We start from the raw sequence: 27,721 nt of genomic DNA, 5'->3' as shown, positions 1-27,721 counted from the left end.
TTATCTTTAATATTCTAGAAAAGCTTCCTAAACTGAAATTTTAAAACTTCTTGGAGAACATTTGGAAAATTTAATAATCTCACTAGATTGTAGGCATTTTCTTCCTTGTTTTGATCAAGATCAACAATCCCAATTTTGAAACAAAAAGCAGTATTTAGATACCTGTTTATGTATTTTTTAAAATATTTTGTTGATGTTTATGAGCACTGAGTGTTATGTGGAAACTAATTTGACAATAAACTATTTGTAAAAAAATAAAAAAATAAAATAAAATAAAAATATTTTGTTGATGTTTATTTATTTTTGAGAGAGAGACCAATGCACAAGTGGGGTAGGGGTAGAGAGAGAGGGAGACTCAGAATTCAGAGCAGGCTCCAGGCTCTAACCCGTCAGCACAGGGAACACAGGGCTTGAAACCACGAGCTATGAGATCATGACCAGAACTGAAGTCAGGCGCTTAACCAACTGAGTCACCTGGGTGCCCCTAGATTCCTGCATATTTTTAAGTCAATCTGAATCAAGAGTGCAGACTACTAGGAATATCCTGGGGTACTTAAAACCAGACCTAGGTGGCTGACTTGACATGGAACTGTTTGTCTAATGAACTTCTCTCACTTTTAGCTGAAGATAACATGAAAGAGCAAAGTACTATGAATAATAGCTGACAGAAAGGCTAGAAAAGTCTGGTTGCTATTCTTGTATTACTGGTTAAAAACCTACCATGTACCTGAATTTAATAATAAAAAAACCCAGATAAACCAAAATTAAGGTACATTTTTATTTATTTATTTTTTATTTTTTTTTTTATTTCTAGGAGAGAGAGAGAGAGAGACAGCGTGAGCAGGGGAGGGTCAGAGAGAGAGGGAGTCACAGACCGAAACAGGCTCCAGGCTCTGAGCTGGCAGTCAGCACAGAGCCCGACGCGGGGCCCAAACCCACGAACCGCGAGGTCATGACCTAAGCGAAAGTCGGACGCTTAACCAACTAAGCCACCCAGGCGCCCCTTTAAGGTACATTTTTAAAACAACTACAATGTTCTTTTCAAAAATAATAATGTCATGCAAGACAAGAAAGGCTAAGAGAAGGACTACTCTGGATTAAAGTCCCAAACATACATTCATCTGGCCTGGAGCTAGAGCATACAGCCTGCTTAAAATTCTCTCTCCCTCTGCCTCTCTCCCCTGCTCACACACCCTGGTGCTCTCTCTCAAATTGGGGGGGAGAGGAAGTAATCACTACAATTAATATGAAAAATGAAATTTGGCCAAAACTGCACAAAAAAAGACTAAGTTTAAAAGTTCCTGTAATAGTCTAGGAAAGAGAGATATCATGTTAAAATCTAGCAATGACAGTGGGAATAGAGAGAAGGGGAAGTTTTCCAGAGAGATGTGATGGGATCAATGGCGCCGAATGGATTATTATTACACAGGGGGGTGAGGAAGTGATGACTGCTGAGCCCCATCCCCCGAGTGTTCATCTCTGAGCTTCAAGGTAACACTAATGTAGCTGTCATCCAACGCACCAGAGACTCTTACATATGGGCAAGAAGAGGCGAGCACAAGGACATTCACTGCAGCACTGTTTGTCACAGTGACAAACTAGAAACCAACCTAAATGTTCACTAGGAAAGGAATGAATAAACAAAGGTATCCTTGTACAGAATGCCATTCAACAGTCACAAGTATACAAATTAGATCTTCCCTTATCCACATGAATAAATCTCAAGAGCATTAACACTGAATGAAAATGAAGCTAGTTATATTTACATAAGTTAATAGGTAAATTTATATCAATGAAAGTATATCAATATGAGACGCAGATGGAAAAGTTAAGCACCAACTTCAAAACTGAGGTTACCTCTGGAAGGGAAATGGGCCCAAAGAAGCCTGGAGGGAGGGCTCAAACAAGAATGGGCTCAAGAAGGGGTGAAAACAAAGATGCAATTAGATCTGTAATGTTTTGTTTCCTTGGTAGAAAATTCTGAAGCAAATATGGCAAAGTGTAAACATTAGTTATATTTGGATGGTAAGGACATGGTTGTTATGGTAGTCTCTGTATGTCTGAAATATCTGCAATTTAAAAAAAGTCTACGAAAAGTGTTGACATTAAATAAACTTAAATAGGTTTTAAAAAGAGTACATGGCTGGTTATGAAGTGAAGACAGAGTATTCTTAAAACAAATCTTGCCTGCGAAGAGAAGCAAAAAAGTAAACCAGTAGGTGAAAAGCAGATGTTGAGACCAAGAGAGAGTTTTCTTTTTAGATATAAGAAGGATCAAAAACACAGTTAAAGAAATTTTCCTTAAACAGAGGAAGGAACACTTCTTTTCCTTAGCCAATAAGATAGACAACAGGGGCAGCTGGGTGGTTCAGTCAGTTAAGCATCAGACTTCAGCTCAGGTCATAATCTGACGGTTGCTGAGTTCAAGCCCTGTGTCAGGGTCTGTGCTGACAGCTCAGAGCCTGGAGCCTGCTTCAGATTCTGCGTCTCCCTCTCTCTCTGCCCCTCCCCCACTCCCACTTTGTCTTTACCTCTCAAAAATAAACATTAAAAAAAAAAAAAGGATAAACTGACATCATATAAATACGCCACATGACAATGCAGAGTATACAGAAAAACAGAAGATAAGTTCTTTGTTTCAGGATAAAGAATCTAAGTAAGATGCCATGATCAATACATTAAGTAGAACATTTTTCAGTGTAATAAGAGATAACTGCTAAAATCACACAAACTGCAGTGCACAGAAATGAACTGTAATCGGTGTCATTTGGTCAATTCCTTTTCTCTGACATCATAGAATATTTTGGATCTTATCAGTGGTCCTTAACTATTTTTATATTCATGGCTTGCTTTAAACTGACAAAAATGATGGACTCTCTTCCTAGGAAAACATAAATAAATATACAAAAGTTTGACACATAACTTCAGGGGAAGTTCATGGACCCTCTGAAGCTCATTCAAGATCCCAGCAGAGCAAGTACTCACTAAATAATTGTGTAATCAATTCAAAGGAGTCCTTATATTTGCCTTACATACCTCTTCACCCTTATTTCCAACTAGCTGCCTTCTGTACTCTCCACTTCCCATGTTTTTGTTACCCATTTCTTCATATCTTAGCTCTGCAGAAATGCCCATACCTTTCCCTTTACCCATCCACAGCCTTCATAACCTGAAAGGGCAATTTAACACTTGTCTTTTTCACTAATACTTCTCAGTTTATTCCAGCCTATGTGATCTCTTTTTCATTTCTATACTTACTGAATGTGTTAAACACATGGAAATTCATTATGTTTTGGCCTATAGCTTGTTTGTTTATAGCGAGCTATTATTTACTTTTATACTGAGTATTAACTTTTCAGAAGGATAGGTCTTTTCTCTCTAAATTCAACATAAGTTATTTGGGTGGCTTTATTTGTTTGATACCTTAAAATGACTAACAGAGTGTCCTGTATATTTGAAGTATTCAATACATTTTGATTGTTAATGATTTATAGAGTCTGAATACAAACATTTCATAGGATATAATGATCATGACAGATATGGATATTAATGGAAGACTTCTAACACTTGACCTAAGGTAATCTGAAGGAAGTATGGTTGATGGGACTGGCTGAGAGACAGGGAAACCAAATTCCAGATGAAGGAATTTGAACAGAATCATGGAAACAAAAGGCAATGTGGATTTATGTGGCAGCACATGAGGCAATGAGTCTGAATAGATTCCAGAGGATCAACTGCTAAGTACCTGAAACAAGATGGGGAATTACGGAGTTTTAAAACCAGAAAGGTCATTTGTGATCTTGCATTCTAAATCTCCCATCTGGAAATAATCCTAACAGATATCGATCATGTACCCCCAGTTAAATAATTCTTGAAATCAATATAAAAAGCTAAATGGACCATTAACTTTACCTCCATTACATTTTTATGCTATCAATATCTTGATTTAAACTTCCTCCTTGTCCCTTTTCTCTCTTCCTTATACAGTGCATCCAATGCACTCTGAAAGGGGTTATTTGGCAGTTATTTGCAGTAGAGATTCTTTCCAAAAAGTGCCATGCGCCTTGGGGCATTAGGTAAGTTTTGGCTATCAATTAGTAGGTTACGTCAGTTCTTAACTTTTGGTTTTTCTAATCCTTTGGGAGGTGGGGATTAGATTTCCTATAGCAAATATGCAGCTTATAGTTGGCCCTGTCACCACTAGATGGAACTACATTATTGGCCAAGATGGACTACTGGAGAGAGATGACATAATCAGTAGCTTTAATGACGGATGAGTGACTCATTAAGAGTTAGGGGGGAAAGAAAAGATAAAATTCAAGAGGGTAAAAGTGGAACTCGCAACATATTTAGCACTTACTAGTTCCTCTTTTTTTTTTTTTTTAATGTTTTTTATTTATTTCTAGGAGAGAGAGAGAGACAGCATGAGCAGGGGAGGGTTAGAGAGAGAGGGAGTCACAGACTCTTAAACAGCCTCCAGGCTCTGAGCTGGCCGTCAGCACAGAGCCCGACGCGGGGCTCGAACCCACGAACCGTGAGATCATGACCTAAGTGAAAGTCGGACGCTTAACTGACTAAGCCACCCAGGCGCCCCTTACTAGCTCCTCTTCTAAAGCATCATCTGTACCTTCTCTTTATCTTGGCCCCAAACAACCCTGTTTGTTATTAAAGATCCCACCTTAGGGTCTAGAGTTTGGGAGAATGGAGAAATTTTAGTGAATAATAGTGGGAAAAAGTTTCTAGGAATCCTGAATATAGAGACTGTGTTTATACTAAAATAAGATAAAATTAATTTCCTTAATTTTACTTGATTTCTTTGCTTTAGGACAAAAGATATAAATATCTTCTAACTGTATTATTTTCATTTGTAGAAATTTTTGTTTTCTTTTTTCCTTTTCCAGCTACTCCATTTCCTTTCGTTAAATGGAATAAAAGACTACTTACTTTCAACATAAATTGGGCTGGCATAATTTTCCTTTTAAACTCTGTACTATCCTTTGGAATAACTGCAACTAATCACTATTCCATTAAACAAAATGTTAGATTTTCTCTTTTCAATTGTCTACATAAAACTCAAAGAGAACACTACACATTAAAAATCTGCATGCATAAAAAGAGAAATGAAGGGGCGCCTGGGTGGCTCAGTCCGTTAGGCATCCAACTTCAGCTCAGGTCATGATGTCACGGTTCGTGGGTTCAAGGCCCGCATCGGGCTCTGTGCTGACAGCTAGCTCAGAGCCTGGAGGCTGTTTCAGATTCTGTATCTCCCTCTCTCTCTGGCCTGCCCCTGCTCACACTGTCTCTCTCTCTCTCTCTCTCTCTCTCTCTCTCTCTCTCAGAAATAAATAAAAAACATTTTTAAAAAAACAAAAAACAGAAACGAAGACTTGTTTTTTATACAAATACCCTAAAAATAAAACTAATATACACATACCTTTTGACATGAATTCAGTGACAATGTAAATTGGCTCTTCAGAAACAACAGCATACAGTGGAACAAGTTTATCATGTCTTAACTTTTTCATTATCTGAGCTTCTTGAAGAAAAGCTTCTGGCATCATTGTACCCGGTTTTAGTGTTTTGATCGCTACTTTTGTGGTTCCATTCCATGTTCCTAGAGAAACACATTTTACTAATTTAATCTATGTATATGAGATTTTAAGCCAAATCTAAGGTAACTGCACTGATCAGTTACCTTAAATATTTCACTATATCTTAAGTTGTGGTGTTTTACTTTATGGCTAAACAAATGACAAAAAACAAAAGTTCAGGTTTCTTACCCATCCATACTTCACCAAAACATCCTTGTCCTAATTTAACCTCTAGTCGCAAAGATTCTCGAGGGATTTCCCAAGCATCTTTTGCTAGACCTTGAGTCTGAGGTTTCACAGTTGGACACACGGTTGTTAACTTATGGCATAAACCATCAGCATGTTCTAGGTAAATGAATAAACTACACTGTAAAATGAATTACTTACAAAAATTAAGGTACATATAGTATATCAAATGTTTTTAAAAGTTTAAATTGAAGAAAACAAAAACATAATGTCCTATCAGTCTTACTGTAAAAGCACAGACACAAAAAAAAGGGAGTTGTATGTATATAAGAAACAAAACATACAAAAAGTGGAACATTTTTTGTTAAATACCTTTTTAAGGTTATAATTTATTGAATATTTTCTATGTCTCAGTGGTTGTGTTAATTCAGTACTTTACAAATATCTCTCATAAATAAGTCTTGAAAAACTTAAGTGATTTTAACGTCACCCGGTTAGTAAGTGATGGAGATGGGATTCAAACCCCAGTTCTGGGTGCCTCCAAAGTTATGTTTTTGACCACTGTGCTTTACTTCTTCCCCAAGAGAATGCTACCATTAACTGTTAAACAGGGAATCACAAATTCACAATGGCTTGACTTGTGAATCATGCTTATGCAATCTTCTTTATTGTAAATAAGACATGTTCCCTCCCATTTTCAACAAATAACCACACAAATCCACATTCTAACCAGTGCAATTATAACTGATGCCACTGCTTGGTAACATGTTTATTCAATGTCAAGACTGGTGGTTGACTTAATAGACTATTTGAAGCTAGCTGTCACTGAAGAAGAGATTGCCATGGGAACTTCCCCTCCCCTAGTTTTAATAATTTAAAAACTTTCAGATGCATTCACATATTAAATCAGCAATGCAAAATTTTGAGAAAGAAGAATCTAATACCGAATACCTTTCAAAGGTCCTTAAAAACGAAAACAATGTCTACAGTTGCTATAGGTTAGTTTTCCAGGAAAAGAAGAATTCATCTTCAGAATTAAATTTCAATAGATTTATATCTTAGGAAGTTTTATGTGGTCCGGCCCATGCAGAGGAATGTAACGCAAAAGGACATCTGATAAAGCTTTTTAAGTATTTACCTACTTAATAAATTTTACCTACTTAATAAATGTCCCTTAAAAAATTTGCCTTTATGCTTTTTTATTTATTGTCACAATCTATCTTGGTTTTTAACCTGCTATGAAATGAAACCCCAATGTAAACATTATGCCAGTTAGATATAAGGACTCAAATAATGGTAGTCGAATTTTACCACATCATCTAAGAACTTAATTCAGGTAATAAGTATTACCTGTTCCTCATTTTCAAACCACAATACAACATCTATAGAACACACTCTGTGTGTAAATTACTGAGCTAAACCTTCAGAGACATGAAAACAGAGATTCTGTACTCATAAAATATAACATCAAGAAAAAATTTTCATGTGTGAAATTCATATACCTGTGTAGTGTTTTACCAACTTCTGCAGAGTATCAAATTGTGCTCTGGTTGTGATATAATATCCACCGTTGTCAAGTTTCCTAATTTTGTAGTGTTTCACATTGTCACCTCTTACCTCATCCCAATCACGAATAGAGAGAGAATAAGCACCTAAGGAGGGAAACAAATACTCTTCATATATCTTTCTCAAAATACTGTCCAAGAAAATGTTTATACTTACACTACATTATAATTACCTTTAGTAGTTTCACTCTCTCGTACTAAGAAAATACCTCGTTGATTCCCAGGATTCAGAAGTAATCTTTCAGCATCTTTTCTCCCCATTTTGCCAAAATACCATCTGGGAAAAAAAACAGTGTTCTGAGTTAGAAATGTGTTAGAATTGGAAGATTATACATAAGTTATGTAAGTATCAGTAAGAATTGAATTGGCGGGGGGAGGGGGGTGACAACAAAGAACTACAGAAGACAGATTAAAAACAGTAAAATATAATGAAGGATCTTTAACTAAATAGAAATATTATAAATATTCCTGTCAGAACATACTGTCCTAATATTTCCAGGTACTGACTATTCAACCAATCTCTTAAACTTCACTTGGAAGTCACAGGATCAGAGAAAGAAAGTCAATAATGACACAGAGAACCTCTCAGACACTGACAGAAGGGAACATGAATATGAAGAGTGAAGTAGAAAGAACAGACGTGGTTCTCTGTATTCTGGTCATCTGCATTCAATAAAATGCAAGTAAACTATATCCAAATTATTAGCAACTCTAGTGTGAGTTTGATTTAATACTGATTTGTGAATAAAAATGAGTCTCTGCTGTGGAGAAGCTCACAGAATAAAACATGAAGTAACAAGTGTCAAGCAGAACAGAGTTATAGAGACAAATTACATATTGTAAAAGCAATAAAAACAAACAGTGATAGAGCACCTACTATTTAACCTACTGTGTTAAATGTCGGGTTATGAAAACAAAGTAATATTAAGAATCCCAGATATTCTTGGTTTGACCTAAAAATATGTCACTGAAGATTAATTTTAATTTTTTAGAAGTTGTGAGACTACCACATAGAACTCTCATATACTCCCTACCCAGATTTCCCAACTGTAAAAATTTTACTTTGTCATATTCTCTCTTACCCTGTGTATTTTTTCTGAACTGATTGCAAGCACCTAAGTCAAGAAATTAACACTGATACAACACTATCAACTGAGGGTAAATTTTGAAGTGAGAGAGTTTACAGAATATAAAAAGAGCTAATATGATCTTTTTAAAGAGAAGATATAAAGGGTACAGACTAGGCATAACAGTATTATTAATGCAGATTCATTTATGATCCTACTATAAGCAAATACTAGGGCATTAATTATTGATTTCAAGTAACATCTCCTATTAATATGATGTATTAGCTGTATTAAGGCTGGTATGTAATTGTATGTGTGTAAAATTGTGGCTAAGTAGAATGTGCATTAAAACATTTTCTAAAATCAAAATAATTAATAAAATATGAAGTAGTGCCATACTCTTCTGCCTGAATGGAATCTGCAGGGGCTACATAATTGCTAGGGATATAGCCGTTCTTTCCTGTAGCAATTGATCGGGCTTCCCACCAGTCTCCTTCCCTGTAACACATAAAACAACAATTACCGCAAGGTAGACAACTGCTCAAGAAAAAATTTATTACAGTGTTGCCTTATATCTATGTAGAAAAGAGGTATTACTTCATTTTTTATGCATTCATTTGATCAAGAATTAAACTCAAAAGAAGAATACTTAAAAACAGGTTATGTGAATTAAAGGAATAAGGCTAAGCAAAAGCACAACTGCATATTTCTCCTCCAAACAAAGTTAATTTTAGTTGTAAGATCCCCTTTTTACATAATTCTTTCAACTTAAAACAATAAACTATATTGTCTAAAACAATTTGGGAGGTAAATTTTTCAAATTACTCATTTTCAACTGAATGTTTTCTTTTTGAAAAGCTTTATTGACATATAATTTACAGACCAAAAATTCTCTCTTTAAGATGTAATGGGTTTTAATATATTCAGAGTTGTGCAACCATTATCACAATCAATTTTATAACACTTCACACACACACACACCACTCTTCCAACAACAGTCACTCCCCACTCCTCCACCTGTGGCCTCCCCCCACACTGCCAAACACTAAATCTGCTTTCTGTTCCTATGGACATTTATATTATGGGCATTTCATATAAATAGAATCATACAACATGTGGTGTGGTCTTTCACACTGGCGTTTTTCACTTAGCATAATTTTTTCAAGGTTCATCTATGTTACAGCATGTTATCAGTAGTTCATTCTTTTTTATTGTCAAATACTTTCAACAGTACATAAAGTCAGAATGTTCCTTTTTAGTCATTTTAGGGGGAAAAGTAGTCAGGATGCCTTAGAATTCCTGTAGACAAACTATTTGCAACAGGCAAGAGTAAAAAATTTAACCCCAAGAATAAAGTATACATATACTTTAATAATAAAAAGTGTTATAAATAAAATGTTATTAAAAATGTTATAAAATAAAAATAAATAAAAATGTTATCCATAAATATCCAAGTAAAACTAAAGTCAATTCAGAACATGAGAATTATACTTAGCTTGCAATACATAAGCCATGACTTTTCCAAAATTAAGAGCGAATATCATCAGTCTCTAATGAGGAAGATATATATGGGTTCTGCCACTAAAAATTAAATGCATGCTTTGCTTTGCCAGAGAGAAATATTGAAAATATTTTATCTAAATTGAAATTTTATGAATGACTGAGGAGAATTTGTTCTCTAGAAAATGAGATGAAAAATCCTTTGGTAATTCAAGGATTTACCAAACTCATAAACTTGGTTTGTAGTTTCCTAGTATGTATTAGGCACTTTCAGATATACCAATTGAAAAGTCTGCATTTGTACTAACCACTCATGATTCATTCAAACATTTATTGAATACCCTTTTAAGTGACAGACTTTATGAGAGGGTATGCTGGAAACAGGTAAAAAGATAGTCTGTACCCTCAAGAAACTCAGCCTAGAGCAGAGTTTCTCAACCTTGGCACTACTGACTCTTTGTGCTGGATAATTCTTTGTTGTTGATGTTGTTCTGTGCATTGTAGGATGTTCAGCAACACCCCTGGCCTCTACTCACTAGAAGATAGTAGAGGCACCCTGACTGTATACTGGTGTCTCCAGATATTGCCAAATGTCCCTGGACAATTTTTCCCCAAGTTGAGAACCACTGGTCTAAAAGAATGAAAAGCACATGATACATTATAATTCAAAGTAGTGATGACAGCTATGATTGAGGTTTGCAGACGGTGCCACCTCAACCAGTAAGGGAGACACTGAATCCAGCAGGAGATTCCACATCCACTGGGGTGTGGGCCAGTGGGAGAGGAATAATGTCAAGAAAGGCCTCCTTGAGAAATGATATAGGAATATACATTTTGAAGAATGAGCAGGGTTGGCCAGATAAAAGGAAAAAAATGGAGACAGGAAGTCACATTCCAGAAAAAAGAAACTATGTGTGAAGGCATGGAAAGGTGAGGAAACGCCTGGGTGGCTCAGCTGGTTAAGCATCCCACTCTTGATTTCTACTCAGGTCATGATCTCGTGGTTCATGAGATTGAGCCCCACATGGGGCTCTGTGGTGACAATATGGAGTCTGCTTGGGATTCTCTCTCTACCCCTCCCCTCCCTCCCTCACAATAAATAAGCTTTAAAAAAAAAAAAAAAGGAAAGTCAGAAGCCCTAGTGTATTCATACAATTATAAGCAATTTACTATGGCTGAGCAGTCAAGTGAGGAAGGGGAAACAGCTCGATGACTGATTTCTATCGCTTTTATCTTGACAGCAACTGGCAGCTACTATAGGATTTTAAAGCAGAGACATGATCATATTTTATATTCTGGAACAATAATGGATAGAAAATGGAAACAAGATGATTTGGAAATATGACTGGAAGTAAAGAGACCATAATTATGTATTTTGAGAAGTTATGAACTGGTTGCTATGCCTGCTAATGAAATTATGGGACCTATTTTCCATAACAAGCACTGAATTTTCTTGTTTTAAATTTTATTTTCTTTCTATTTGAAAGAGAGGCAGAGGGAGAGCACAAGTTGGGGAGAAGGGTGGGGAGGCGGGGGGAGACCAATTGAACAACCCAAGTGCCCACCAAGAACTGAATTTTCAATGCAAGCATCAAATTACTAGTGAGACACTAAAAGTCTAAGAGTCACTTAAGAAAAAAGCAACTTAACGTGGCCAGTTTGGGATATTATTCCTACCTGGGCTTTTTCCTTTGTTTTTGTTTTTGTTTTGTTTTGTGTTTTGTTTTGTTTTGTTTTGTTTTGAAGAGAAAGAAGTTAAGATCCTTAAATCATCTTATACTTAAACAGGAACACAGAAATCTGTAAGAATTTTTTTTTAAGTAATGTATTTAAGTAATGTACTCTTTAATCTCTACTGTTTATGTCAGAACCACACACTGCAGTGCAATTTGTAGAAGTAATAACTTCTGGCTACAGCAGTAGTTATTATGCCATGTGTCTGAAGAAACTAAATGCATCATCCAACCCAGTGGGCAGAGAGACCCATGCCTCACCACTCTCATGTCTCAATCAACCAGTTAAGTGGTTTCAGCATGAAGACTAGGTTTCTGTCACTGTTTCTCCCTCACAAAACATTCCCAACACTTACGAGTTGTTAATTATTTGAAACCGTTCACCCTTCTTGAATGAAAGGTCTTCTGTAGTTCTAGCTTCATAATCATATAAGGCCACAAATACAGTAACACCACCTATTGGAGCGAAAAAAAAAAAAAAAGACCAAGGTAAATTATATAAAGTAAAATAGAGAAAAAAAAATTGTCAACTAAAAGCTAAGCATGGTTTTCTTCTTAGTCTCCAGAATGTTTTCAAACGGAGACTTGGGCAGCAGGAGCTTAGTTAGTAAGATGCTCTCTTAAAACTTTCCATGAAACTTTTGTAAGCTACAAATTCTAAAATTTTATATACCTACAGAAACAAATTTAATTCTGATTCACAGTTGCAACGTCTCTGACTTGGAAAGACAAAGTTCAAATCAATTCTTTGCCAAAAAAAGCATTAGTACTGCAAACTACAGGCACTGATCATCTCAATTTCTTATAAACAATGGATGAACATTTCCATCTGTAAGACTGATCCTTCATAGTAATAGCTAGGGATTTAATAAGATCAGCTATTAAAATGAACACTTAAAAGTTAAAATGGCTGTTTTTCTTAGAAATTAAGTGATGTGGCTGATATGAATTATAAATTCCAAAAATAACTGTCATACAGAGCACTGTACACATATGCTTAAGAGACCAGGACACTAAACAACTAAACTATTATCTGCAAACAAAAGAATAGAATGGATTGATTCACTCTTCTCCACTGAGCTCCAGTCACGTATTAACTGCCTATCTGACATGTCTACTTGAATGCCTAAGCCAATGGCACTACTATCTGATCATGTGCTCAAGCCAAGTCCCTTTACCAGCACTGTTAGCTCTACCTCTAAAATACCTCTTATTTACTTTCTTTTCCATTTCCACTGCTGCCACCTTAATCCAAATCATTGTTATCTCTCACTGAGTGGTAGAAAGAGTGGTGAAAGAAGTAACCTCCTAATCCACTTCTGTACCTGGTTCCTTATATACATTCTCCACACACCTACTTGCCAGAGTGGTTTTAAAAAAAGGAAACTCAATTATGCAAATCCTCTAAATTTCTTCAATTGCTTTTTCTTGGCTTTGAATAAAGCCCAAACTTCTTACTAGAGTCTTCAAGGTCCTGAGTAATCCTAACTCTTCAATCTTATATTAATCAATTCAACCTTCTGTTGTCCTCATTAGTGCTCAAACTGCCAGGTTCATCTGTACCTCCTAAACTTTGCATTTGTTGTTCTCTCTCCCCAGAAAGCTCTTTTTCCAGCTCTGCACATATTTATGTCATTCTCATCAATCAAAACTCAGTTCAAATAATTTCTCAAGATTGCTTTCTTTGATCAGCTAAAGGCCTTTCATCTTTATTAAATGGATCTAAGTAAACTGCTTAGGTAACTAAACTACATCCTTAAGGATCAACATTTACTTGAACCATTCTGGACTACTGTCTTTCCCAAATGTATAATCCTGAAAATAACTTAAACTTTTGATGATAACTGAGAATGCCATCATGGCGATCTGTTACTAAGGTATTTAGAGTTAGGGAGTTGGAAATTAAACTGTAATTGACCCTTTAATGTCTACAACTCCTCAAATGAACAGTCTCATAGAATTCACTTATGGCATTCCTCTAGCACTATTATTGGCCTAAAGGTAAGAAGACTGAAGGAACAAATTTATAGTCCAAGCTTATAGAAGAGATTCCACTTTTGCCCCCTCTGGTTGTTACGTAAGGACACATGATGCTGCTCAATTTGCTGCTGGCAGCTGTTTTGCCAAGCCTAAGGTTAAAGCAGAAACTCTTAAGTGCTACCGGAAAGAGATCAAGGACTCGAGTCCTTGATGACATCACAAAACTACTGCTATATCAAGGAATTCTAGAGCTCACTCTACTTTTTTTAAAACCAGTTATGTTTTGTTACTCAAGGGAAAAAGTATCCTGATGTGGAAATCTTCCACAAAAGAAATCTTTTTAAAGTTTCTAACTACTTTTTTAGAGCATTTCTGGCTCCATGAAAGGCTGTCAGCTGTCACTTCTTGCTGCTCTCTGAAAGGATATCATAAAGTAATAAATGGGGGCGCCTGGGTGGCTCAGTCAGTTAAGCGTCCAACTTCGGCTCAGGTCATGATCTCACGGTTTGTGGGTTCCAGCCCCATGTTGGGCTCTGTGCTGACAGGTAGCTTAAACCCTGAAGCCTGCTTCCAATCCTGTGTCTCCCTCTCTCTCTGACCCTCCCCCGCTCACATTCTGTTTCTCTCTCTAAGATAAATAAAACATTAAAAAAAATTTTTTTTAAGTAATAAATGAAGTTCTGGAACAAGACATTAAACCTTGTCTCTGTTGCTTATTTGTGTTTCTGGAAAAAAAAATCACTTAACTCTGAGTCTCAGGACTTTTCTTTTTAAAATTAATCAGTATCTGACACCAAAAAACCCAACCATACCATCATCACTACGTTGCCATTTAATATTAAGTAACCATTACAATACTTTAATATTAGATAGTACATTATAAACCTGAAAATGTATAATATTCTTGAGGGAGGGGTTCATGTTTTTAATCTTTATAACCCCACTACCTGCCACACAGTGGGCACTTAATAATTACTTGAAAAATGAAAAATGAAAAACCTAATGATATAGCCAGTCGATAATCACCAAGTTTTCCAGAACAATGTCCATGTATATAATAAGACTTAAATTTCTATGCTAGAAGCTTTAATTTTCACATAAACTAATAAGTCCCCCAGGAAGTTATTTTTCTTACAGCAGTTATTCTTCTTTGAAGGTACTGCCTAAGGTCATGTTCCCAAACTGACAACAGAATTGTCCATTTAAGTCTCACCTGTTAAACCAGCAGGATATGAACTTGGCACCACTGCGAATGAAGAAGATGCTCCTCCAAAAGGTGTCACCCCTGAGGATCCTCCAAATGGTGTCATGGAAAGACTGTTAAAATTAACAGATGCTCCCTTTGTTGAAGAGGATGGTGCCACTGCAGTGTGTTCTGCTCCATAATGGCTGACACTTGCACTGACAGGTTCTGGAGTGCTTTCAGTTCTATATTTAATGGTTGGACTTTTGTTCTCTTTACTTTTAATGCAGCCCATTATCAAATCTATAAAGGTGGTAAGGCAAACATTTTGAGAAGTGGTTAGTATAAAGGATACTTCAAAAAAACTCAATTCAAAACTTCATTTTAAACAAGGAATTGTTCTCCCACGAAAAAAGTAACATTAACAAAATAAAACAAAAAACTAGAAAGCTAAAACTGAAGTTTCTTCTCCTCATTTAACTTTATTACAAGTCTGCTGAAGCATCATTCCAATCATGTCATTGTCAAGCTCAACCACCTTTAATGCTCCAATGACATGTCATCATAGTGTGCTGGGAAAGCCACTGGCTGTGAAGTCAGAGGTGCTACATTTGAATCCTGGTTTACTACCTACTAGTGGAGTTATTTCAGGTATGTTGCCCAACCTCCCTGCACCTTACAGCTACTTGAAAAAGAGGGATAATAATAACACCACTTCATAAGGTTTTCTATGAGGATTAATTTATGCTTATTACAAGTTCCAGGCAATATGTGGCACATAGTTAAGTACCAGCATATACTGGCTGTATTCCTTCTATCTATAAAAGCCCTCTGTAACAGAAATACAATCTGAGCCACATAAATAATATTCAATCTTCTAGCAGCCATGTTAAAAAATATAAAAAGAAGGGGTGCCCGTGTGGCTCAGTCAGTTAAGCAGTTGACTCCATTTCAACTCCGGTCATGATCTCACAGTTCCTGCGTGGGATTCTCATTCTCTCTCTCTCTCTCTCTCTCTCTCTCTCTCTCAGCCTCTTCTCACTCACACATGAGCACATGCATGCATGCTCTCTCCCCCAAAATAAACAAATTGGGAGAAATACATTTTTAAATAAAAATTAAAACACTGATTTTAATGATATCTTTAATCTACTGAATCTAAAATACACTTCAACATTATCATCAATAAAAAAATTTTTAATGAGATTTTACATTCTTTTTTTTGTACTAAGTCTCAGAAACCTGTTATATATTTTAAACTTACAGTACATGTCAATTTGGACTAGGTACATTTCAAGTGCTCAGGGTCTATTATGTGGCTAGCAGCTACCATGTATAGAACAGGGTAGCTCTGTAACTTTTCTCTTCCTTATCTATAGTCACACTCCTAATGCTTACCAAATCCGATCCCAATCTATTTTTCCAACTCTATCTCCTAGTATTTCCTTATGCTTATCTACATACACACACTTTCCTGTTTCCCCAATACATATGCCCTGTACTTTCCCAATTTTGGGGGGATTTTTACACCTAAAACTTCTCTACCTGCTAAAGTTCTATCCATTCACTGAAGGTCATCACAAATGCTATTTTTCCATTCAGGCTTTCCCCATAATTGGCAAAATATTGTTTTCCTTAAAACCTCCAATGTACTTTTGGGGAGTTTTTTTTTTAATGTTTTTATTTCTTTCTGAGAGAGAGAGAGACAGACAGACAGACAGACAGCGCGATCAGGGTAGGTTCAGAGAGAGAGGGAGACACAGAATCTGAAACAGGCTCCAGGCTCTGAGCTAGCTGTCAGCACAGAATCCAATGCGGGGCTCAAATCCATGAACTGTGAGATCATGACCTGAGCAGAAGTCGGATGCTTAACCAACTTAATCTCCCCAGGCGCCCCTTGGAGAGATTTTTATATGGGACTCTCACTTTAATTCCATTTTGTATCTTGTTTTTTGCTTACTGGCGTAATTCCCACCTTAACCCCTAATTATTGGTAATACATTTTTTATTTATTTTTTTTTTAAATTACTCATTTTTAATAAATAAAACATGCATTGCCAATATCAGAATAATATTTCTAAGACTACCACAAAAACATTCCTATTTTTTTTTTTTTTACAAATAGTTTGTCAAACTGGTTTCCATATAACACCCAGTGCTCATCCCAACAAGTGCCCTCCTCCATGCCCATCACCTCCCTTCTCCCTCTCCCCCACCCTCATCAACCCTCAGTTTGTTCTCAGCATTCAAGAGTCTCTCATGTTTTGCCTCCCTCCCTCTCCCCCACTATTTTTCCCCTTCTTCTCCCCCACGGCCTTCCATTAACTTCCTCCTAATTCTCCTATATGAGGACTCCACATGCAAACATATGGTAGCTGTCCTTCTCTGCCTGACTTATTTCGCTCAGCATAACACCCTCAAGTTCCATCCATGTGGCTACACATGGCCAGATTTCATTCTTTCTCATTGTCATGTAGTATTCCATTGTATAGATAAACCACATCTTCTTGATCTATTCGTCAGTTGATGGACACTTAGGCTCTTTCCATGTTTTGGCTAGGCAAGTCATTTTTAAAAATCAAATTACTCATCTCTTACACACTGTCCAGCTTACAAACATGACTCATATAATAGGTTACTAATACTACAAATCTGCATTTTTCAATTCACTTCCTATGGGAGTACTAATGGGGATTTCATTAATTCACATACTTTTAAGGGTCATTCTTATTTTACAGCTTTTCCTTTCTTACATGGCATTCAAAAGGTGAGTGATTAAGATGACTGTCTCATAAATTCATAAAGACTGAATATTTATAATCTTGGCTATATAACAAAATGTAGCTATACTGCAGTTATCAGACAAGAAATAAAGGGCATCCAAATTGGTAAGGAAGAAGTAAAATTGTCACTATCTGCAGATGACATGATACGATATATAGAAAACCCTAAAGACTCCACCAAAAAACTATTAGAACTGATGAATGAATTCAGTAAAGTTTCAGGATACAAAATAATAAACAGAAATCTGTTGTATTTCTGCCCACTAACAATGAACTAGAAGAGAAATTAAGAAAACCATCCCATTTACAATTACACATTAAAAAAAGCTAGAAATGAATTTAACCAAAGAGGTAAAAGACTTGTACACTGAAAACTATAAAACAGTGATGAAAGAAATTGAAGGCAACACAAATGGAAAGGTATACCATGCTCATGGACTGGATAAATTAATATTGTTAAAATGTTTATAACACAAAAACAATCTACAGATTCAATGCAATCTCTATCAAAATACCAACAGCATTTCCAACAGAATTAGAACAAGTAATACTAGTAATTTTAAAGAACCACACAAGACATGAATAGGATAAGCAAACTTGAGAAAAAGAACAAAACTGAGGTTTCATAATCATAGATTTCAAGATATACTACAGAGTTATAGTAATCAATCAAAACAATATGGTACTGGCATAAAAACAGACCCCACAGGTCACTGGAATAGAGAGCCCAGAAGCAAACCTATGCTTATATTATCTATTAGTCTACGACAGAGGAAAGACTATACAATTCAGAAAAGGCAGTCTTTTCAATAAATGGTGTTGGAAAAACTGGATGATTACATGCAAAATAATGAAACTGAACCACTTTCTTATACTATACACAAAAATACACTCAAAGTGGAAAAAAAAACAAACCTCAAAATGGATTAAAAATGTAAATGTGAGACCTGAAATCATAAAACTCCTAGAAGAAAAACAAAATGTAAGTAGTTATCGTTTTGACATCAGCCTTAGCAACATATTTTTGGATATATCTCATCAGACAAGGGAAACAAAAACAAAAATAAATAATTGTGACTATGCTAAAATAGAAAGTTTTTGCAAAGCAAAGGACACCATCAACAAAACAAAAAAGCAACTCAGTATATGGCAGAAGATATTTGCAGGTGATATGTTTATTAAGAGGTTATATATAAAGAATTTATACAACTCAACACCAAAAAACCATATAATCTGATTGACAAATGGGCAGAAGAATTGAACATTTTTCCAAAGAAGACACACATAAAAAGACAAAAGACACATGAAAAGATGCTCAACCCCATTAGTCATCAGAGAAATGCAAATCAAAACCACAATGAGATATTACCTCCTACCAGAATGGTTAATATCAAAAAGAAGTAACAAGTGCTGGCAAGGATGTGGATAAAAGGGAACATTTATGTGCTGTTGGTGGTAATTCTTCAAAAAATCAAACATTGAAATATCAAATGATCCAGCAATTCCACTATGCACCCCTATGTTACTGCAATACTATTTACAAAAGCCAACACATAGAAGCAACCCAAGTGTCTATCCATAGATGAATGGATAAAGAAGATGGGGAGATGTGTGTAAATAATGGGAATATTATTAAGCTATTGGAAAAAAAAAAAAAGAGGGACGCCTAGGTGGTTCAGTCTGTTGGGCTTCCGAACTCAGCTCAGGTCATGATCTCACAGTTTGTGGGTTCGAGCTCCACGTCAGGCTCTGTGCTGACAGCTAGCTCAGAGCCTGAAGCCTTGCTTCAGATTCTGTGTCTCCTTCTCTCTCTGACCCTCCCCTGCTCATGCTGTCTCTCTCTCAGAAAAAAATAAAACATTTAAAAAAAAAAAAAAGGATCTCACCGTAAGTGACAATATGGATGGCCCTAGAGGATATTATGCCAAGTAAAATAAGTCAGAGAAAGACAAGCACCAACCATATGATTTCACTTATATGTGGAATCTAAAATATAAAACAAACAAAAAAACCAGACTGTTAAATACAGAAAACAAATCGGTAGTGTCAGAGTGGAGGTGGGTGGGGGGATGGGTTAAATAAAGCGAATTAAGAGGTACAAACCTGTTTATAAAATAGCTAAGTCACAGAAAAGTACAACATAAGGAATAAAGTCAATAATATTGTAATAACATTGTATGATGACAGTGACTATAATTATCATGGTAAACACTGAGTATTGTATAGAATTGTCAGGTTGTATACCTGAAACTAATATAACATTGTATGTTAATTATACTTAAATTAAAAAACATTCTAGGGGCACCTGGCTGGCTCAGTTGGTAGAGCATGTGACTTTGGATCTCAGACCCACCACATTGGGTATAGATTACTTAAAAAATTAAAGTGCAAAAAGATATTTTAAGCACTATAAAATAAATGTAGCTATAAATATGAAAACAGAAACTCTCAGGACCAAAAAGTTGGTTGAAAACAAATTCTCAGAACCTCAAAGTTGGAAGGTTTTCAGACTACTACTATCTTAAATGAGTATATTCTCAAGATGTGACATTAAGTATAAGCATCAAAACATAACTGGGACTGGAAATTTAAATTTCTAGTGAACACATTTTGAAGGAACTATAAGCTAATTATATAAAAAGTATTTGCTTCTCAAAGTATTAGAAGAAACTCAACACATTTCATAATACAGTTGGAAAAGTCTTTTAAAGCATAATGTAAAAGTAGAAACTTTAAAGGAAAAGCCTTGGATGCATGATTATCTAACTTCAGTGTGGGGAACAGGAGTAGAGACTTTTGTCTTAAGCAAAGCTAAAGATATGAGAAAAGGGAAAGTATCCTGGTACTTCCTCATGTTCTTACTCAGTCTCTCAACACATATAAATGTACACATGGAAACTGGCAGACATTCTTAACACAACTTACATGTACAAAAAAAAAAAAGATAGCCCCTCAAAGAAACAGGGAAGTCTATCAAGAAATATGACAGGCTAATAAGCAGTAAAAGGGGATGTCCAAACTTTCCAGTTCTCTAAGTGCAAATTTTAAAAGGTACCTTTCTTATCAGATTGGCAAATTTTGACTCAATACTCAAAGATGAAGGGTGAATTTTAACCAACAATCAATAAATACAAAACAGGACAACTAAAATATATTAATCTATAACTGCAATTACCACAATTATTCGGCCACCTCCATTTCTATTCCTAGTTCCCTTAATTCCCCATTTTCATCTTTTTCTTCAGACACGATCATTGATTAGGTCTTTTCTCTCTGGAAGACATCACTAACTAAACCCTCCTACTTCCAGAGTCACACCTTTCCCCCCTCCTTGCCCTTCCAGTCTTCCATCAGTACCCTTAACAGTCCTCCAGCCTTATTTTCTTAATCCAGAGTCTCTGGTCCAACTCCTCACTTCTACCCAACCCATTTGCCCTTTCCAACAGACTCCTGGACACACTTATTTTTGGTCCAGCACCCCAGTATGATCACAAAGGAGTCATCACTGCTTCCCATCTCCTTTAGAAACAGGATTATAAAAATGAAGGGTGTGGTTTAGATTTTTAAACTTCAGGTGCAACAGGAGTTCAATAGATTTGTATGGGGTGTCCTAGAAACAGGACATCATTTAAAACAGTTATATGGGAAAGCCTCTTCACGTTCTACACTGCTTACACATATGTATTTATTAACATATTTATTAAACACTATAAAGAGCTGGGAATGTCAAGAAATGGTCCCGTTTCTTTCCAAAAAAAGGTCAAAATTAAGTATATGAAACAAGTGCAGTATTGTAAAATGTGAAAAATGCCAGAGGTGATGTATAAAACATCAAGAGACCACAAAATAAGTTATGAGCTCGGTCCAGAGTGCTTAGGAAGGAAAATTTTAAAAAAGGGGCATCTGAGCTGGGTCTTAAAGACCTGGAGATTTGGGGGAGAGGAAATAGGATATTCCAGGAATAATGAAAAGTGCAGAATGGCTCAGATGCTTGAAAAGCATGGTGTTTATGGAAGAAAACTTCTCTGTGACAAGAGTGTATGGGGGTGTCTATGAAATGGTGGGACAGAGCCTAAAGGTAGAGGACAATTTACACCTGAAGGGAATTATTTCAGACTTTATCCAGGGAGCACTGGGAAGTTATTGAAGACTTTCAAAAAATTTTTAATTGTTTTTATCTATTTCTCAGAGAGAGAGAGACAGTGTGAGCAGGGTAGGGTCAGAGAGACAGGGAGACACAGAATCTGAAACAGGCTCCAGGCTCTGAGCTGGCTGTCAGTACAGAGCCCGACACAGGGCTCGAACCCATGAACCATGAGATCATGACTTGAGCCGAAGTTTGATGCTTAACCAACTGAGCCACCCAGGTGCCCCTATTCAAGACTTTTAAAAAGGTGAACAGCAGGAGACAATATGTGTTTAAAAATAACTATGGTAGAAGTATGAATTATAGAGTGAAAAGAAAGAGATGATGACAGTCAAGTTACAAATCTACTGCAATGTCCCATGTGATAAGAGACAGAAGCTGAAACACTATGGGGCTGGAGATGAGAGGAAAACACTAAGAAAGTATATACTAGGTAGAATACGAAGTAGAGATGATCAGTTGGATATAGGTAGAGGAGATATGAAGAAAAAGGAGTTACTTATTCACTCCCCAATATTTACCAAACCCATTAAAACACTTAGGATTGTTTTTTATGGAATGAATGACTTCAAAATTTCCAACTTGAACTGGATGCAGAGTAATACCATAATTGAATTAGAGGAAAGAGAAACAGGTTTTTCTGGACACATGAATTCATTTAGATGTTAGTGTTAGGTACCTTTGGGGCATCATGTTGAAATCCTAGTAGAGGACTGATAATATGTCTAAAACTCAGAAAAAAGGCAGAAACCAGAGAAAGAGGAAACAAAAATATTTTTACAAGGTAAAGATTTGGAGAGGTTTGAAGAATATAATGGTACAGGATACCTACATATAGGGAATAAATAGGCAAAGAAATTAGGAAGCAACAATTAGAGCTGGTAGTACTTCCATAAATATAAAAACATAGTTGGAAAAGATAACCAACATCAAAGGAGCAGAATGGATTGGGAGATTTCAATTGTATCTGTGGCACTTTTTTCTTTCTTAAAAGAAACAAAGCAAATAGAGAAATGTTAGTATATTTAAAATGTGGGTGGGGTGCCTGGGTGGCTCAGTCGGTTGAGCATATCTCCCTCTCTCTCTGACCCGCCCCTGCTCACGATTTCTCTCTCTCAAAAATAAATAAAACATTAAAAAAAAAATTTTAAATAAAAAAATAAAATGTTGGGAACATATTCTTTTTGTTACAGTATTTTTAATACATTTTAAGTAATGTATACATTTTTAATAAGAAACAGAATAGTACAGCAAGAATAAAGAGACAGACTTTCAGGAAGAAAATGTCTAATAATGCTACAGACCAAAATGAAGTCAAGTAGTATTTCAACTGATTTTAATAGGTTCACTGACTGGTAATTAGGAGCTCACTGGTGACTTTAGCAAGAGTATTTCTGCTGTAGCACCATGAAGATAAAAGCTAGATTGCAGTAAGCTGAGTAATAATTTAATTACTAGGCCATGAAAATATGGAGAATGCAACATCTTCATAAGTTGGGAACATACACTTTTATCAAGATGCTTTCTATTTCTTTGTCTAGTTCACTGACCCTGTCCTTCAGAGCCTTAGCACAATCTAATACAGCATATACCTGGGTTATTAAACCATTCTCCTCCCTACTTCGATAAAAAGTAATTAGCTGATTTTACCTTCCTTCTAGTTGCCAATTTCATCATTTGTCCAGCCCTAGGTTGTAAATAATGTTTGACTCAAGCCACTCACATTGTCTTATCCCCTTCCCCAATTAACTGTGTAAGCCATGAGCATGGGCTTCTCAGACATTTTCCTTGCTTGTAAAAGGGAATACAAAATAGGAATATCTCATTTTCCTTTCATAGGTGTTATTATCTGTGATTCCTAAATCTGAAACAACCATCCAGGATGGCAAAGCACTCATTTGACAGGAGGACACCAACACAGGAAGAATGGTAGGGCAGAAAGATGAAAGGAGCTTGGGTCCTTCATGATACTGCTCAGGTATTGAATTGTAAACCCTACTATAATTCTGGAACACACTTTAGTTCCAGAAATCATATTATGTGAAATAATATCTACTGTGTAAGCTAGTTTTCATTTTGTTCTTTGTTAACTTGCAGGTGGAAGGATCTTAAATAATAAACTACTCAAATCACACGACAATAGTTAATATATTAATGCCTTTCAATTTGTCAGGATTCAATAGCTTACCAAAAATAGATCCTAAACTCCCTTTAAAGTGTTTAGAGAAATCTGAGATAGTGTAAATCTCAAAGCCTATAAAGGTAAAATTAAAATTCCAAGCAAGCTATTTCACACTGATATTTGATAGAGTAGAATACGTGTGAATATTTGCTAAAACACAAGACTAATTCTTACTTTGAATATTACTACTACTTTAAGACTTTTTGACAAATATGTACTTAAAATTATGGAAATTTCTTCTTAGATATCATTAGAAATTTTTTCCTAAACTATTTTTTTTAAATCAACTTTGGGGCACCTGGCTGGCTCAGTCAGTTAGGCATCCTACTTGACCTCAGGTCATGATCTTGCAATTCATGAGTTTGAGACTCGCTTTGTGCTAACAGCTCAGAGCCTAGAGCCTGCTTCTGATTCTGTGTCTCCCTCTCCCTCTGCCCCTCCCCTGCTTATACTCTCTCCCTGTCAAAAATAAACATTAAAAAAAAAAGTTAACTTTGACGTAATTTACATACAATAAAATGTACCCACTTAAAGTGGGCACTTCAATTGAGTTATGGCAAATGTCTATAACTGTGCAACCAATACTACACTCACAATATACAACATTTCAATCACCTCCAAATGGTTCTGTTGTATCCTTTTCCTATCAGTCCCAATCCCAGCCCTAAGCAACCACTGATTTCTCTAACTCAAGATCTACCCTGTTTAGGGGCATCTGGGTGGCTCAGTCGGTTAAGCGACTGACTTCCGCTCAGGTCATGATCTCATGGTTTGTGGGTTCGAGCCCCGTGTTGGGCTCTGTGCTGACAGCCAGCTCAGAGCCTGGAGCCTGTTTCAGATTCTGTATCTCCCTCTCTCTCTGACCCTCCCCTGTTCATGCTGTCTCTCTCTGTCAGAAATAAAACATTAAAAAAAAATTCTTTTTAGGGGACGCCTGGGTGGCTCAGTCGGTTTAGTGTCCAACTTCGACTCAGGTCATGATCTCGCAGTTCGTGGGTTCGAGCCCCACGTCAGGCTCTGTGCTAACAGCTAGCTCAGAGCCTGGAGCCTGCTTCCGATTCTGTGTCTCCCTCTCTCTCTGACCCTCCCCTGCTCACGCTGCCTGTCTCTTTCTCAGAAATAAATAAAATATTAGAAAACATCTTTTTAAAAAATTTTCTTTTTAAAGATTTACCCTGTTCAGAGTTTCATATATATAGACTCATACTATATGTAGTCTCTTGTATCTGGCTTTCCCCCCCAAGCATTGTCTATCTCAGATACTTCTATGGTGCTACATATATAGGTAGTTAAATAATTTTTATTAGTAAGTAGAATTATACTTTATGAATACACTATTATTTATCCACTCACTTGTTAGTGAATATCTGGGCTGTTCCAATTTGGGGATATTATAAATAAAGTAGCTATGAACATTCTTGTACAAGTCCTTGTGTGGATACATATGTTGTACCCCACCACCATAAATACCTAGAAATAGAAGTACTTGGACATATAAAGTTAAGCATACCCTTTATCATAAGAAGCTGAACTGTTTTCCACAGTAGCTGTACCATTTGGTATCCATACCAGCAACGAATATGAATTCCAGTTGCTCTACATTCTCAACAATCCTAAGTCTTTCTTTTCCTTCTCAAAAATCCACATATGTATGAAATTCATGGTAACCAAAAACCTTACAGGTAAACAAAAAATAAAGAGAAACAGAAAGCCAAGCCAAACATAACACTAAAAATCATCAACTGCAAGGAAAGAGAGCAAGAAACAGAGCATTACAAAAAATAATTAGAAAACAATTAACAAAATGGCAATAGTATATACCTATTAGTAATTACTTTAAATGTAAATGGCCTAAATGCTTCAATCAAAAGACATAAGGTGGGGCACCTGGGAGGCTCAGTCAGTTAAGCTTGATTCTTGATTTTTGGCTCAGGTTATCATCTCACAGGTTTGTGACATTCCTGAGTCTCTAGCTCTCTTGTGATTCTCCCTTTCTCTCTGCCCCTCCCCCACTCATGCACACATGCTCTCTCATTCTCAAAATAAAAAAAAAATAAACTTTAAAAAACAAACGACATAGGTAACAGAATGAATTTAAAAAATAAGACTCATCTACACGCTGCCTACAAGACACATACTTCAAACCTAAACACACACACACACACAAACTCAAAAGTAAAGGAATGGAAAAAGATACTCCAGGCAAAACAGCAAAAAAAAGGTGGCCAGGGTAGCAATACTTAATATCAGACAAAATATACATACATACATTTACTTATTTATTTAATGTTTTATTTTTGAGTCAAAGCACAAGTGGGGGAGGGTCAGAGAGAGAGGGAGACAGAATCCGAAGTAGCCTCCAGGCTCTGAGCCATGAGCACAGGGCCTAACTTGGGACATGAACTCAAGAACCATGAGATCATGACCAGAGCTGATGTCGGACGTTTAACCGACTGAGATACCTAGGCGGCCCTAACAAAAACAGACGCTTAAAAAAGACTGTAACAGGGGCGCCCGGGTGGCTTAGTCGGTTAAGCGTCTGACTTTCGCTCAGGTCATGATCTCGCGGTTCATGGGTTCGAGCCCCGCGTCGGGCTCTGCGCTGACTGCCAGCTCAGAGCCTGGAGCCTGTTTCAGTCTGTGACTCCCTCTCTCTCTGACCCTCCCCTGCTCACGCTGTCTCTCTCTCTCTTAGAAATAAATAAAAAACATTAAAAAAAAAATTTTTAAAAAGACTGTAACAGACAAAGGAGCATTACCTAATGCTAAAGGGATCAATCCAACAAGTGGATAGAGCAATTGTAAATATCTATGAACCCAACATCGAAGCACTTAAATCCTTTAAAGCAAATTTTAACAGACATAAAGGGAGAATGACATTAATACAATAATATTAGGGAATTTTAACATCCCATTTACATCAATGGATGGATCATCCAGTCAGAAAATCAGTGAAGAGACAGTGTGTTTGAATGACACATTAGATAGATATGTACAAGACATTCCAACCAAGAACAACAGAATACACATTTTCAAGTACACATGGAACATTCTCCAAGATAAAGCACGTTAGGGCCACAGAATAAGACTCCATAAATTTAAGAAAAGTGAAATCCTATCAAGTATCTTTTCTGATTACAATGGTATGAAGAAAAAATGGGGAAAAAGCAAACATGTGGAGGCTAAACAATACACTACTAAACAATGAATGGGTCAATGAAGAAGCAAGAGAGGAAATAAAAATATACAGAGAGACAAATGAAAATAAAAACAAACCAGTGTAGGGCACCTGGATAGCTAGTTGGTTAAGCATCTGACTCTTAGTTTCAGTTTAGGTCATAATCTCACAGTCTGTAAGTCTGAGCCCTGCATTGGGCTCCACGCCACTGTGCAATGCCTGCTTGGGATTCTCTCTCTCCCTTTCTGTCCCTCCCCCATTCCTGCATATAGGCTCTAAAACCTTTGGGACCTAGTTAAAACAGTTTTAAGAGGGAAATTTACAGCAATCCTGGTCTACCTCAAGAAACAAGAAAAATCTTAAAACAACAACAACAACAAAACCCTAACCTAATACCTAAAGAAACTATAAAAAGAACAAAGCCCAAAGTTAGTAGAAGAAAATCATAAAGATCAGAGCAGAAATAAGTGAAACAGAGACTAATGAAACAACAGAAAACATCAAAGCCAAGAGTTGGTTCTTTGAAAAGATAAAATTGATAATTTAGTTAGACTTATCTTTAAAAAATTTAAAAAAAAGAGAGACACACACAAAGAGAGAAAAATAGAGACAGAGGGGACCCCAAA

General features: G+C 36.3%; 1 protein-coding gene across 4 annotated transcripts in view; it reads right to left on the bottom strand.

Moving 5' to 3' along the window:
* The window catches only part of YES1 (YES proto-oncogene 1, Src family tyrosine kinase), a 77,074-nt gene that overhangs the window by 8,871 nt on the left and 40,482 nt on the right, over nucleotides 1-27,721 (bottom strand). For 3 of the 4 annotated variants that reach the window (XM_077778148.1, XM_077778149.1, XM_077778147.1), the window contains exons 2-8: nucleotides 14,836-15,108; nucleotides 11,999-12,098; nucleotides 8,809-8,907; nucleotides 7,516-7,619; nucleotides 7,280-7,429; nucleotides 5,781-5,936; nucleotides 5,435-5,614 (exon numbers count right to left, since the gene is read on the bottom strand). In XM_077778148.1, coding sequence (XP_077634274.1) covers nucleotides 5,435-5,614; nucleotides 5,781-5,936; nucleotides 7,280-7,429; nucleotides 7,516-7,619; nucleotides 8,809-8,907; nucleotides 11,999-12,098; nucleotides 14,836-15,100 — 1,054 coding nt within the window. In that variant the 5' untranslated portion in view covers nucleotides 15,101-15,108. Of the gene's footprint in view, nucleotides 1-5,434; nucleotides 5,615-5,780; nucleotides 5,937-7,279; nucleotides 7,430-7,515; nucleotides 7,620-8,808; nucleotides 8,908-11,998; nucleotides 12,099-14,835; nucleotides 15,109-25,427; nucleotides 25,447-27,721 lie in introns of those variants that run through there. The other variant, XM_077778146.1, reaches the window with a different exon arrangement.

This window comes from Crocuta crocuta, unplaced genomic scaffold (assembly GCF_008692635.1).
Source record: "Crocuta crocuta isolate KB4526 unplaced genomic scaffold, BGI_CrCroc_1.0 scaffold26, whole genome shotgun sequence".
In the NCBI taxonomy this organism is placed as follows: Eukaryota; Metazoa; Chordata; class Mammalia; order Carnivora; family Hyaenidae; genus Crocuta; species Crocuta crocuta.
This window is presented reverse-complemented; position numbering and strand designations above follow the sequence as displayed.